General features: G+C 41.7%; 1 protein-coding gene across 25 annotated transcripts in view; it reads left to right on the top strand.

Moving 5' to 3' along the window:
* The window catches only part of AFDN (afadin, adherens junction formation factor), a 144567-nt gene that overhangs the window by 27842 nt on the left and 101124 nt on the right, over positions 1-15601 (top strand). For 18 of the 25 annotated variants that reach the window (XM_087865657.1, XM_087865655.1, XM_087865658.1 and 15 more), the window contains exons 2-3: positions 11341-11536; positions 14791-14906. In XM_087865657.1, coding sequence (XP_087721783.1) covers positions 11341-11536; positions 14791-14906 — 312 coding nt within the window. The remainder of the gene's footprint in view (positions 1-11340; positions 11537-14790; positions 14907-15601) is intronic. The other 7 variants (XM_087865656.1, XM_087865674.1, XM_087865665.1 and 4 more) reach the window with 1 other exon arrangement.

A 15601-nucleotide genomic window follows, 5' to 3' on the forward strand; every position in this document is an offset into this window, starting at 1 on the left:
GTCGTTTCCACACTTGTGCCCGTTACAGCCCGGCCCGTAGTGAGGTGCTTTGCACGGAGTGCTTCACATCTGTACTAGCGCATCTAGGGGTAGAGCCACGGAGGTGGATTGCCCGGTCAGAATGTGCATGTATATCTAGTGTTGCCAAATATTGCCAAATTTTGCTCCCTGAATATGTACCCTTTTTTTTGCCACTGCCCAAAATAGAGTATGTTGTCAGAATTTCAGGTTTTTACCGGTTTGATTGTTGAGAAATGGCATTTTACCATTACCTTTATTTGAAGTCATTTTATCATGGGTGAGATTGTTCATCCTTTTTTTATGTTTGAGTCATATTTGCCTCTTTTCTGAGCTGTCTGTTGAGTTTCTGAATTTTTTTGGCTCATTTTTTCAAGTGTGTTATTGGTATGTTTCTTCTCAAATTTTAGGAACTCTATTTTTTATATATTTATTGGTGGGGGGGAGGCAAGGAACGGTTTATCCTCCCAGCCAAGCAAAGGACGAGGCCCACAGCCGTGGTGGCAGCAGAGACAGCCTCTCCGGCCACAGAGCAGCAGTGGCAGCATTAGCGGCCGCCCACGTGACGGCGTGGAGCCGGGAGTGTTAGGCTGACCGACTCCCGTTCCCCTGTGGGTGGTGCTTAATGAGGGCTGGGGTGGGGGCTTGAATGTGAGGTAAGGGGCATCTGGAGTGGCTCAGCGGGCTGTGAAGATATGGCCGGAAACGTCATCGAGGAGCCATTCAGTGACAGGTAGGAGGATCTCCCCGGTGCACCTGTGGTGTCTGTGGATGGAGCCCAGCTCCAGGCCTGGTGGATGGCCTTAGAGAACAGCGCTCCCGGCGGGTCCTGCTTGTTGGCAGAATGAGGCAGGGTGCTCCAGCCAGGCGCTCCTTCACCACGGGCTCTGGAGCTCCTGCCGGCGGTCTGGCTGCGCTGGCGATCGGTGCTGTCCACCACCCAGAGGAGGCCGTCCGTGCTCTTGGGCCAGTTCCGCCAGTAGGACCGCAGGGACTGCTGGGCGCCCACGTCCCGGGGTTCAGCCTCAATCCTCTGTGCTCCAGGCTCTCAGTGTTGAAGCCCAGCATCGGGGAGGTGGTGCTGATGTCGTCCCCATGGAACTTCATGAGGGGATAGTTGTTTTGCCAGCATTGTCCGGGCTGAGCATGAACACTCGCAGCTCCCACTCTTTCTGATTCACCTTCAGAGCGGTCAGAGGCCCCATGGTTCCGGTAGCCCCCACAGGAACTCCTTCTGTATTAGAAGATTATATTTTTCTGCCATGTTAGTTGGAAATGTTTTTTCCCTAGCGTGTCACTGTCTTGAGACATTACCTATTGTGTGCTTTTTTTTCCCTCCAAATGAAAATTTGTTAACGTTTCTTTAGTTGCTATTGCTATATGTTATGTATTTATATTTTAGTATATAATTTTTAAAATATAGATTTCTATGAAGATGTCTGTTGCACAATAAAAACTTTAAAACCAGTGTGTGACCTGAACATGTGGACACTGTAGGAAGGTGAACTTAACTGTTCATAGAAATGTCTGTGGCCAGACTGCGAGGGAAACTGTCTTGGGGTTAGGGAAGCTGTGTAATCCCATTCCTAGGAACCATTATGGCTCAGGAGAGGGAACGATGGCATTTGGTGTGTGCACATGTGTGAGAGACCGAAGGGTTACCAGGTTTGTAGATAAGGAGATGCATCAGCCCTAATGTATCTGGACTTTATCAAGGAATTTGGCAATGTCTTCCATCATATTCTTGTGTTGATGACCTACCTGGGTCTAAGTACAGTTAGATGAATGAGGATCCAGTTGTATTCTAAGGCTGTTTAACAGATAGCGCCAAGCTGGAGAAGTGCTATTAGTTGGCAACTAGCATGCAAATGACTCAGTTTAAATTTTACTGGAACCTCTTGAGAATCAGCAGTATTAGGTGGTAACCAAAAAGCTGATGTAATCTTAAATTGCATTAATTACAGGTATCGTGTTACAAATAGCAATGTATTAGAGTTGATCAGAACTACACATTTGGAGTTCTGTGATCGGTTCTGGAAGTGGTATCAGGCTGGGTGGATAGAACACAAATGTGTTCAAGAGAGAAGTGAACAAAATAGTAAGTGGATTTGGAATTTTGTCACTGGAAAGGGAACAGTTGAAGGAACTAGAAGTGGAATGCTGTTCTGGAGAGGAACTAGACTTGTTCTAGATCCGCAGTTCTCCACAGGGACGGCTTTGTCCCCTGGAGGATCTATGCAAATATCTGGAGACATTTTTGGTTTCCACAACTGGCTGGGTGCTACTGGCATCCAGGTTATAGAGGCCAGGGGTGTTCTTGGCATCCCACAGTGCATAGCACACCTCCCACAATGAGACTTATCCAGTCCCAAATGTCACGGTGCTGAGTTCAAAAAACCCTTTCTCACACTAAACTGGTTTAACTGTCACCCGTGGTAAGAAAAAGAATTGCATTTCACTTTGTAGGCCCAGGGCATGCACAGGGATAACTGGAATTAAAATTTCATGAGCCAGTACTTGCCCCGTTTCCTTAACCCAGAGTGCATTGTATCCAGTAGAAATCTATTCTACTGTATACCATTTCATTAATAAATGGGGAAAAATGATCATTCATAAACCACAGTTTGAATATAGGCCTAAATAATACCAAAGGGTAAAATTAAGCCCAACTAGTAAAGCTCTAGGAGATGCATTTGCTTTTGTATAAAACCATACGTTCTTGCTGTCGAGCTGTACAAAGAGAGAACGTCCTGCGTGGCCAGCGAGTTTGCCATCCCTGGAGTTGTGACAGGGGTTATTAACTTGAGGTCTGTGAACAGACATCACAGGGTCTTTGAACATGGATGAGAAGGTAATTACATCTTTATTTTTAGTAAATAAATTTTATTAACCTCTGAGATTTATCATTTTCTTCACTTATAAGATTATACTTATACTGACTTCAGAATCAGAGTTGTATGAATCAACCCTAAGGCTTCCTCAGTATGTTAATAAAGATGCACTTATATTTACTATATTGTGGTTTTTAAAATAGATTTTATTTATTTATTTGACAGAGAGTGTACAAGCAGGGGAGCAGCAGGCAGAGGGAGAGGGAGAAACAGGCTCCCTGCTCCTGGGACCCTGAGATCATGACCTGATCCGAAGGCAGACGCTTAACTGACTGAACCACCTAGCGCCCAAAAAATTATTTTAATAACTGTGTTTTACTGTAATTGTTTCCTTTGTAATCTTTTGTATTTTATTTAATGCATTTAAAATTTTTATTCTGAGAACAGATTGTTGGGCTTTGCTAGACTTCCAAAGGATCTGTGGCAAAATTGATTATAACCTGGGCACTAGATATGTGTCTTTTAGGGTTGTTTTTGTATATCTGTTATGCAAATGTATTTAAAGATTACACTGGAAATATAGACATAATCTTTGATCATGAATGTGGTAATTGCTCTTTTGTCATGTGGGTTTAATGTATTCTTTAATTAATCATCTATCAGTCCCCAATATACGTATGTGTGGCAGCTATTCAAATAGGGATTTAAAAATTCTCAGAGTACCACGGGGAAGACTTTCACTTTTTGATCCCCCCCTTCTCCCCCCCCCCATGCTGACTTAGGAATTGGGTAGATTTCTGATTCCATTAGAGTCTAGCAGCAGAACAGATTTAACTTGCCGTGAAAGTTGAGAGTCCGGGCTCACAAATGTTTAGCCATCGTGAGCAGACAGTTGTTAAGTAGTCACTGTCGGCAGTATCACTGAGGCATTTCAAAAAAATATGTCCGCTTATTGGTTTTCACAGCAGGCTGTGTTTTCGGGCAGGTAACTGTTTTATGTGTAATGTTTAAAGGTGTTTGTGGACTGGATGGGTTTTTGTTAAGAGTTTGTAAAACGGGAGATGTGTTTGTGTTCTCTTTGGGGGGGGTGTGTTTCAGTTCAGAAAACTTGCTTTTCACCTGGAAGATGACTTTTCCCCTATTTCAGTAAACTTGGTCTTTCTCAACTTTGGTGAACTAGCATCAGGACGTTAGAAGTAAAGTAGTTGGCTCACATGGAACAGGCGTACACTGTGATGTGTTAGAAATTACACCTTTATTTTCAGACAAAAAAATGTTGGATTGAATCATTTTATTATAAAAACCAAATACATATATATGTAGGTAGAAAGTCCTTTCCTGGATGCTGGTTGCTGGGTCAGAGGGGAGTTGCTCTCACGTGATTGTATGCCCGGTTCCATTCCTACCCACAGAGTAACCATGCCCTGTGGAAGCCCTTTCTCACGGAAGAGGAAACAGATTCTGGAATGTTGAGCTACCTCATTATAGAGCTGGGATTGGAAGTGAAGAGAGGAAGCCCTCTTTTCTTTTTTTTTTTTTTTTAAGATTTTATTTATTTGCTTGAGAGAGAGCGAGAAGCAGATGCCCCACGGAGCCGGTAGCCCAAGGCAGGGCTCAGTCCCAGGACCCTGAGATCATGACCTGAACCAAAGGCAGACACTTAACCGACTGAACCACCCAGGCGCCCCAAGAGGAAACTCTTAATCTGTACTCCGTAGTTATCTGAAAGGTAGTTCAATATAAAACAAACCTATTTACTTAGTTTTTACAGAAACCTCTTGAAGTACCGTTTACAAGGTACTATAATTAGTGCTATTAGAAACAAAACAGGGCACCTAGCTGGCTCAGTGGGTACAGCATGATCTCAGGGTTGTAAATTAGAGCCCCACATTGGGTGTAGAGATTACTTAAAATCTTTGAAAACAAACAAATAAGCAAAAAAGAAAAAAAAGAGAGACAAACAGACTGTTAATAACAGAGAACAAACTGGTGGTTGCAGGGGGAGGGGTTGGGTGGGTGAACTAGGTGAAGGGGATTAAGAGGACACTTGTGGTAATGAGCACTGAGAATCTATAGAACCGTTGAATTGTTATACACCTCAAACTGATATAGCACTGTATGTTAATTATACTTGATAATAAATACATAAATAATGTTTTTAAAAAGAAAACAGGGTTTCTTAGGAGCTCCCTACCCATAGGAATGGGGAGTAGGTGAGAAGGGTAGGGAAAAGGCCCCGTTGGGAATGAATGCCATGGGAGGGGTAAGCATGAGCCTGGTGAGGACATCTTACAGTTATTACTTATTTTAAGCTTTCCTGAAATGCATATAATTTTAAAGAGTATGCTTGAAGTACTAGTGTTTAATAAACAGTGTTTATACAAGTAAGATCCCAAAAACCCATATTCAAGTATTTCGTCCATCTTCCACCTAAATTATTAACACACAAATGGCTGTTGTCCAGTTGATTGATTTATGTACTAATAATAGTGTGTGTGTGTGTGTGTGTGTGTGTGTGTGTGTGTGTGTTTTGGGGCACAGCTGTATTTTTTCTTAAAATTTTGCACCTATTTTTGGAGGCCCCAGCATTAAAAATGAATTATGTGTGTGTAATAAAGTGGTGTGTTCTGTCCACTGCCCTGTTTTCCATGGAGAGTTGGATGATTACCTGTTACAGTTAGCATTGCTTTGCTGCAGGCGAGGAAATGGCTTCACAGAAATGCTGGACACCGTGAGAAAATGGATTAGCATGGTGGACCAATTTAGCTTTAAAACAAATGGTTCTGAGTAGCTCGAGCAAAAGGAGGTTTGAGGTCGCCCTGGTGAGTTTTGCTGGTTTGGAGAAGGCCAATTGATTATCAGTTTCATTAGTTAATAAGATTGATAAAATATTTAAAAGCAAATCTCCACCTTTAATCCTTTGTTTTTTGCATTGGCTCTCTAGTAGTTTATAGTATTGCCTTCTGTGGTTGGGTTTTTGTTTTGTTTTTGTTTTTGGTCTGTTCTTTCTAATAAATATTAAAATAATTTTGTTCTACGTTGTCATTAAATCCACCCCAAGTAGTGTTCCATTTCTGTTGTAATAATCTTTGTGATAGGGGTGCCTGGGTGGCACAGTGGTTAAGCGTCTGCCTTCGGCTCAGGGCGTGATCCCGGCGTTTTGGGATCGAGCCCCACATCAGACTCCTCCGCTATGAGCCTGCTTCTTCCTCTCCCACTCCCCCTGCTTGTGTTCCCTCTCTCGCTGGCTGTCTCTATCCTGTCGAATAAATAAATAAAATCTTTAAAAAATAATAATAATCTTTGTGATAGTATTTCTCAGGGAGAAGTTTATACAAAGGTAAATATACACTTTCAGGAAAGAGAGACACTTGGTTTGTGGTCAGGAAGAAGAACCCTGAAGGAAAGGAAACAGGTGATGCATTGCGTCTTCTGCTTCTCACTTCGAACATTGCCCTTGACATATGGTGCCCGGACTGTGGTGATTATAGTGCTAACCCCAGTCACCGGCCTGCCTGCTCCAAACACAAGTCTCTTCCTGAAAATATGCTGCTAGCAAGTAGGCACTTCACATAGGTATCGGATGACCTACAACAGTGTTTTTGAATTTTAAATATTATCATCTCTTGGGTAATTTGTGTAAGGACTTCGTTAAGGAGATATTTGTCTTTGTAAAATTATAACCGTATTGGCTGCAACGTTATCAGATTATTAGCCCTGTTACTGAAACTTCATGGCTGCTAATTACAGATTTAAAGTTTTGTTCCAGAGTCCTTATCAGTTCAGAACAGACAGATCACAGCTGGAAGAATTGGATATTGTTATTGGCAGTTTTGACTCAAATTTGTTGTTATTTTTATGTGCGAAGCAATGTATTAGAGACTGAGGGAGGGCCTAGAACAATGAATCAGGGGCTCCCTCAGGAAAACTACCGTCTAGTGGGAGCACTGATTGCTAGTTCTTTATATAGTCTACTCCTCAAAACAAGCTTATTTTCATTTTATAATTAAGGAAATTGGAGCTCACATGCATATCAGAGAGCTCACTCAAAGATACAGCTATTAAGTTGAAATGCCAACTTATTCCTACCCTGCTGCAAACTCCCAGGTGTCCCTTGCACCATGCAGTGGGCAGGCTGGTAGGCTCATAGAGGAGTTAATCAGGCACTGTGCACGGTGTGAGCCTGGCCTCCAGTCCCAAAGTGAGCTTTAAGAATACTTGTATCTGAATGCCAGTTCTGTCTAGGTGGGGATCGACTGCTCTGAGTGTTGGAGTTCTTTTTCTTCATTGTTTGTTCGGAACTCCTCTTGTACCTGTTGTAAAGAAAAGGAAGAAATTCACACTCCTCTTCCTCTAGATGATGAAGTGTCTTGAACAAGGGGTGCAGAGCATGGTGCTGTACAAGGTGAGGTTTCCAGGGACAGTAATGCTGGCTGCATCGCAGCCCTGCTCCTTGGTGAGCTGTCTGATTATAGATAGAGCATGCTTAACACCTCCGTGGACCTTCTTTTGTACCCCCTGTAAAGTAGGGATGATAATAGCACCCAATTCATGTTTGAGGAATCAGATACTGAACTCCTGGTATCTGACACATAGTAGCCCTTAATACGTTAGTTATTATTGTTTGTTAGTTTGGTCATTACACACTGCACTTTTAGGTTGAAGAACTTGATTTTATCAATTTTCTCAGGTCTGATAAAATTTTGTGGACTTAGTCACACAGGCCAAACTTGTATTTGGCTGAATAATTAAACACAGTGCTAATGTATTAATTTATTAAGTTGTTATTCTAGTAATAGCTATACTCAGATATTCTGTGTGATATTGAGATAACCAAGCAAACTAAGTTAATATTTATTAACATTTATCTAGTGCAAATGAAATCAAAGTTACTTTTAATAGGCTGCTTTGTTTAGGCTTGGTGTAGAACGTGGAGATTTGTTTCTTTAAAAACGCCAACAGAAATATTTCTCTGTAGACATGGGTGCTGCTGCTTGCTGGATCTCTGCCCTTGGGTTTACTCCTATTTTTTCCTTTTATCTCAACATTTTATGTGAGATCAGTAGCAGAACCACGTTAATAATGGAAATTTTGTATTTGTAGTTTCCTCTTAAAAGCAGTAGTAATCTACACATAGGGATTTTTATGAGGGTGATTTCATGAGGGATCGCCTCCTTTCCATGCTTGCCTTACCAAACTCACTTTTGAGCCTTTCTTTTGTGTTCTTGCCAAGTTGGGCATTTCCTCCCAGATCTTTGATGTCTGGTAGTTTTGGAGTTACCTGTTGACAGTTATCAGAGAAAGTGGTGCTTTCCTGTCTTCGGGATCCAGAGGTACACCTGTTTCATTCCTGTCACAAATGATGTACAATTACTCTGTTAGCAAATTGATGGAGTGGGAGCTTACTTTGTAACCTTTTTGGTTTAACTTCATCTGTAAACCATGAGCCATGGGAGGAGCCAGGGTAGTTTTGCCAATTACTATTTGAGACTGTTATTGTAATATAGAGATGATTTCAGAGTGGTAGTGGTGATGATAGTGTCAGAATCCTGGGATAAAAGTAGGACTCCCATTATAAACACTTGAATTTATACAACTGTGTAGAGTAGTTCTTGTTTCCTACGGTGCTGTCTTAGGCTAGCCTGCCAGGGTGGTGGATAGGGAGAGCTGAACCTGAAGTGGAAGCTTTTGAATGATGAGAGGGATGGGCCAGGGGAGGGGTGAGGGGAGAAGACCAGCGAGAAGAGGAGAGCTGGGTTAGCCCTGCAGGGGAAGTATTGAGAGGAAGTACTTGGTGCACAGGAGCTTTTGTTAGTATCAGTAATGCTGCACCTGTAGTAGTAGTAGTAGGAATAGTGCTGTCCTGTACCGACACATGCATTTACAGTATAGGAGCACCTTTCACCGGCACTGTTACTTTATGGAGTATCAGTAATGCTGCACCTATAGTAGTAGTAGTAGTAGTAGTAGTAGTAGTAGTAGTAGTAGGAATAGTGCTGTCCTGTACCGACACATGCATTTACAGTGTAGGAGCACCTTTCACCGGCACTGTTACTTTATGGAGTATCAGTAATGCTGCACCTGTAGTAGTAGGAGGAGGAGGAGGAGGAGGAATAGTAGTAGTAGTAGTAGTAGTAGTAGGAATAGTAGTAATAGTAGTAGTAGTAGGAATAGTGCTATCCTGTACCGACACATGCATTTACAGTGTAGGAGCACCTTTCACCGGCACTGTTACTTTATGGAGTATCAGTAATGCTGCACCTGTAGTAGTAGTAGTAGGAATAGTGCTATCCTGTACCGACACATGCATTTACAGTGTAGGAGCACCTTTCACCGGCACTGTTACTTTATGGAGTATCAGTAATGCTGCACCTGTAGTAGTAGTAGTAGTAATAGTAGTAGTAGTAGTAGTGCCGTCCTGTACCGACACATGCATTTACAGTGTAGGAGCACCTTTCACCAGCACTGTTACTTTATGGAGTATCAGTAATGCTGCACCTGTAGTAGTAGTAGTAGTAGTAATAGTAGTAGTAGTAGTAGTGCCGTCCTGTACCGACACATGCATTTACAGCGTAGGAGCACCTTTCACTGGCACTGTTACTTTATGGAGTATCAGTAATGCTGCACCTGTAGTAGTAGTAGTAATAGTAGTAGTAGTAATAGTAGTAGTAGTAGTGCTGTCCTGTACCGACACATGCATTTACAGTGTAGGAGCACCTTTCACCAGCACTGTTACTTTATGGAGGTTTCGGGGTTGCCAGACTAAAAGATAAACCTTCAAAAACGATGTTGCTTGACTTTCTTTGCTGCTTGACCCAGGCTGAACAAAGAGGCAGATTATATAATTTTGAGAGACCAGAGCAAGACTATTAATATCGCTTCCATTTTGCTAACTCATAAAGCTTTTTTCAGTCTCACCCCCATAACCCAAGATCTGTGGTTCAGTGTTTTTGTTTTGTTTTTTTTTACACACATGCTCACTTACCCTGTATTTTCCTTGGGGCAGTGGGAAATGGGTAGGATGGACTGACTGCCAAGTGCTCGGACAGTGTCTGAGCAAGCACGGTAAAACTTTAGGGCTAGAAATATGTGTTAATGTCTCATTTTCTGTTTTAATTTTCATATAGTTTTTGTAGTTAGCCACATTCTAATATCCCATAACTATTATAATTATTAGTGAAGAATAAGCAAATAGATTGGGAGGACGTAGAGAAAAGCTTACTTGTGATGGGCTTTGAGCCCATAGAAAGGCCATTGCCAGGAGTAAAGCTAAGGAGTGACATCATCTGACTTACTTTTAACAAAACTTGGGATGGATTCTAGGTGTCTGTTGAAGGTGGAATGACTTCACGTGCTCATGTGGAGGGCGAGAAGAGGGGAGAACCGATGAGCCAGTGGACCTTTGGTGGGGGGGAGGGCAGTGAGGGCAGCCACGGAGTTAGAAACGCTCCTTGGAATTTCGTTGGGACCTGTGCTTTTTCTGTGTTCAGGGAAATAATGGGGTACACAGGTGCTCTGGACCTAACCCCCCCCAGTATCCCCAGGGAAAGTGCAACCCACCAAACAAGAACCAGGTTCTCTCTGATGCAGTGGTTCAGCTGTGGGATATGAACCACTGAGTCTTACGGTTGTAGCGGAAGGCCTGGAAGCTCACGTGAGTTTCAACTAACTGAACTGCATTTAGTTAACTAAAGAGGGAAACAAGGAAATAACAGGAAAGAGTGTCCCATAGCTGCATGGGCTACGGTCTGTCTTACAGTAGTATTCCTTCGCTTGTAAGACCATTGTATTTTTCTCTAGAAGTAAGGTTTTGAGAAATACTTTAATTGTGTTCATTGATTTTGGGCAAGTAGTTCATATTAAAATTAGTTGCAGTTATATTCTGGAAAAGCTAAAGAGTCTCCGTTTACTCACATTCATGGTAGAGTTGGGGCTAACGTCTCCCTGTGGTTTGAGAGTGGTCTCTTCATTGAGACTTCATAATCTCAAGGCTGGGCAGGACCTCAGGGACCGATAGGCATGTACTTTGGGGACCAGGGGATCTGGGTTTTAACTCTGGATTTGCTGTATAACTACTTGAGTAAGCTATTTAAATTTTGTGTTTTAATGACCAAACCTTGAAAATAGAGTTTAGTAATAAATCTACTTAACGGGGCCGTTATAAAGCCATAGTAAAATAATGCATGTCAAGGTGTGCCTGGTACTTGCTGAAGACCCATTAATATTAGCTGTTACTAACATCACCTACGCTACAGCCATTGTCTTAGATGTGACACGAGTAAGGCAGAAGTTGTAAATAACTTGTCCCAAGTCACATAATTAAATTTGAGGACTAAAATGCCATGTCTCTCAGTTTCTGTCTCAGATGTTTATGGTAATGAAACATCTTTTAAAAGTGGCAAATAGCCTTTTTTTGTTTATTATTGTTATAAAAAGTGAATCTTTTTAGAATGTTATTTTTCCAAAAATGTATCTTTTTGTTTTCTTTTAGGATTTGGAGTTCCATGGAGTGATGAGATTTTATTTTCAAGATAAAGCTGCTGGAAATTTTGCAACAAAATGTATTCGGGTATCTAGTACTGCCACCACTCAAGATGTGATCGAGACACTGGCAGAGAAATTCCGGCCTGACATGCGGATGCTGTCATCCCCCAAGTACTCCCTCTATGAAGTGCATGTCAGCGGAGGTCTGTGCGCACACACAGGGTGCTGGCGGGGTAGCCCCATCTTGGATAGAGAGTTCCTGAAACACTCGTTTGTCCAGAGGGCCGTTCAGTCAGTCCAGCCCTGCTTTCCCTAGGGTCCTTCTCTTCTAGAGGGGTTGGGGAACATCTGAGAAGCGGGCAGAATGTTCTCGTGTCTGTGAAATGTTCTTACGAGATCCTGGTACACACATCTGTGGGAAGTTAGAATGAATGTGTTAATTTAATACATGCTTATTTCTTCAGAGATAAGTAGCATGACATTTCTTCGTTAAAATTAGCCAGCAGACCTCAGTGTCGCACACATTGATGATGCGGTGTGGTGCTTGCTTTTGGAGCAGTAGTTCTTGGAGCTCTTTTGTGTACATTCTAATACGACCATTAAATTTAACCCAGTTAAACACTTTGTGAGTCTGAGCCATCAGTCTTACAAAAATGAGTGTTTTGTAATGTGAGACAGTATATTTTCATTATTCTTTGGGAGTAATTAGGGTATCTTGAGGAAATTGTCTTATGTAATTAGTAATTTCTCCTTGTTTTTAATGTTTAAAATTTCTGAAAATATCCTATGTACCTATATCAAATAACAATTTTAGGTTTAATTAGAAATGTAGAAATTTCTTAAGTTTTTTATGAGTGCTTTGGAAATACTGAGTCACCTATAAAAAATACAAATCTTAATCAATGCAGCAAGTAAAAGATTACATACGGCCCAAACCAAAACTTAATACCTGTTAAATTCCATCCTGAAGTCCTTTTTGAACATAAGTTATTAGTTTTAACTTCAAAATTACAGCTCTCTGTGTACATTTGAAATTGGGTGAACAGTTTTGTACTGTTTGGAATTTGGGTTTGACCACACCCTTTTTCCCCAGTAGAATTATCAGATAGGCCGTATTCGTTCATTACTCTGTCACCATTATGAGGGTATCCCACTACACAGATAATACCAAAGCTAGATTTGACAACAGAAGATACTTCACTTTGGATGGATGGTTTTTCTGAGGTTGAGTTTTTCCTTTACCTCGGAATCATTATAACCAGGTTATCGAGAAGAAGATACCTCTCACCTCCAGACCTTTTTGTGTTTTCACTTTTTGGTCATTTGAAAACCACCAAGTGAAGTCTTTAGGATAATATGTAAGATTGGAATTTGAGATCTAAAAATGGAGTGATTTTGATTATTTTAAAAGAAACCTTTTCTTTTACATGTCCTTTAATTAAAAAGTAAACTATCTTAGCTGTAGGGGCTGAAAACACAGTAACGGTGTCTGGAGAAGAAGGGGAGAGTCTTGCCCACACCCTGAGCTGAGCGGCTAGGACAGTCCGGCTCTGTCCGTGCTCGTGTCCGCGCTCATCGCAGTGAGCTGCCTGTGCTCAGATGCGGGGAGAGCCCTCGCGTGCGTGTGCTTGATTTTCGGGTCACGGAGCCCCGAGCATGTCAGTGATTTTTCAGTGGCACCCCTGGGCCAAGGGAAATACCTAACATTTCGTTTTATTGAGTAGTTTGATTCAGACAAGTTGATAAGCATTTATGCTCCAACAACCGGATAGATGTTTGAAAAAAGAGTGCACATAAAATGAAAGGAAAACTAAAATTTTCACCCTGATAGGTTGTGTGCCTCTTGGGCCCTGCCCAGCTCGTCGATTAGAGGGGGAGCCCTCATTTCTTAGCCGTGTTGGTTTGGGGCAGTGCTGGTGGTTCTGTACAGTACCCCGGAAATCCCAGCTTGACACCGGTGTGCCTCGAGCAGAAGGGATGCCGCGGGCCGGTGTGGACTGGGGGCTGCCTGCAGCTAGCAGTTCGTGCAGTGTCTGCGGGATGCACCTTGTTTCCCTGGGGATTGAGCACGGCCCGCAGCGAGTGCTCAGGGCACCTCACCTCATTCTTGTGCACCGTAGGTCCAGGGCGCTGAATCCTAGGCCCCAACCCGCCCTTCAGCCCCACGGAGACTCCATCTTAGCCTCTCCACGTATTAGGATTCCTTATGTGAAATCAGCTGGGAAAATAAAAAGGATTCTGCTGTTCAACAGCAACAGCAGTATGAGAACCACTAAGGCAGAACTAGACCTTAAAGTTACAACGTTGTGGTAGGACCCTGACCGTATTTATATTTAATAGTTAGGCTCACATGCTTTAGAATACCTCACCCTTGTTTTTATTTTACTTTTACAGTTTTGACTTAGTTCTTAAAATTAGTTCTCTAGAAATATACAATGAAGGATTTTGATCTAGTACAAATTTTGCAACAAGAAGAATTTGGTAATTTTGGTTTGTAGCAGGAATTTCAGACTTCACCCAGTCCCTAATTTGTTGCTCTAATTTTCATTTCTCATATTTTCAGTTCATAAAATAATAAATTAGAGTTTGTTACTCCTGTATTCTTATAATTAACATTGCTGTTTACATACAGTATTTACTAAAAGCCTGTGTAAGACTTTTTTACCCTTTAAATTTGTCCCGTTGATCCCTACTTCCTTTATCCCGGTGGTTCTCCAGCTGGGCTCTGTGTCCTGTGTTTGCTGCCCTCATTGTAGACATCCTATAGACAGTTATGTGAATGATTTTTTGCTGACTGTAGGCTTCTAATAAGTGGCTGAGGTGTGCCGGGCCCTCAGGGGAGCCTGCTCTGTGGGCTGCCACGTTCCTGAGGCATGTTAGATGTCCAGCAAGCAAGGAAGGAATACTCTAAACCTAGCACTTTATCCTAACGAAGAGACAGGATGGTGGTTCCATGGTGGGAGGTGCTGTGAGGGCTGGGCCTAGTGAGTTTGGGAGTCAAGAGATAGAAAGCAGGGTACAGCTGTCACAACACTTGTGTGAGAAGGAAATCTCATAGGTCAGCCGAACTCCTGTGTTACGTTAACGTTGTTTCCTTGTTTTCCAGTTGCATATATGAGATAATTTGATTTACAGAACTAGGCTGATAGCAAAGCCCTATCTATATTTTTTCCTAGTTTGTATTTCTCTTATTTTCCCAGTTGGATTCTAAATGTGGTAAGGACGTCATCCCTGGTCAGTGTTTGGCACTGGCTACATGGTAGTATATATTATAGTGGCAACAAAATAGTAAATAATTAAAACTCTCACATAACATTTTGAATTACATTTCAGCCTGTTAGTACTTGTGGTAATAAGGTATTTTATGTCTATAAAATTAAACTTATATGAGAATGTTGTATTTAGCTAGTGCCATTAAATAACCATGACTTAACTTTTTTCGTTTCATGATTTGAAGAAGAAAGAAGATTGGATATAGATGAGAAGCCCCTAGTTGTTCAGTTGAATTGGAATAAAGACGATCGAGAGGGCAGATTTGTTCTTAAGAATGAGAACGATGCCCTCCCTCCTAAGGTAGGACCCCCTCCACATCTCATGCTGACGTTGTCCCGGGCCCGGGTCGGCCCAAGACGGACATGAGACTGGCGTTAGTGCGATGGGCCTCCACCGAACTTTCCTGTTTGCTGCATTTCCTAAATGACTTTTTTACCCTCCTCCCTGAAAAAAAATTAAAAGGAGTTCTACTTCTCTCTGTTTCATCCTCTGTTTCACTAAATAATCCCTAATATTGCTCTTTACTTTTGCAAAGAAGTTATGGAAGCTTTTGTTATTAAGAGATTTAATGTTCAAGTATAATCAGCTCCAGGTTTTTTACCAAATTAGAAAGTCAAAATATATTTTAATAAGAATCACAAGGGAAAATAGAACTTTAATAACCTATTTTGTGTGTATTTTCAGTACAACCTAATAAGGCACATTTAAAACCTTTTCCATACTCTGTGTGTAAGATTAGACAGAAGCAAACTTCCTGGGCTGATGTAATGCAGTGCAGTGATACTAAAACTTTCTCAGGTGGTAGGGTGTCTGGAATTCCTGTGCTGCTATTCTTATGTGGACCACTATGAAATACAGATAAGATTTGAAACTAACTGTAATTTCTGTGTTAAATCAAATGGCATCTTACACTAGAATTTAGTACTGACAGGTGATAGCAAATGCAGAGGTCAAGAATATTTTGAGAAAAATCTTCTATTTAATTATTTTGGGAA

The sequence above is a fragment of the Ursus americanus genome, chromosome 11 (genome assembly GCF_024610735.1).
Source record: "Ursus americanus isolate L20-20 chromosome 11, mUrsAme1.1.p, whole genome shotgun sequence".
NCBI lineage: Eukaryota > Metazoa > Chordata > Mammalia > Carnivora > Ursidae > Ursus > Ursus americanus.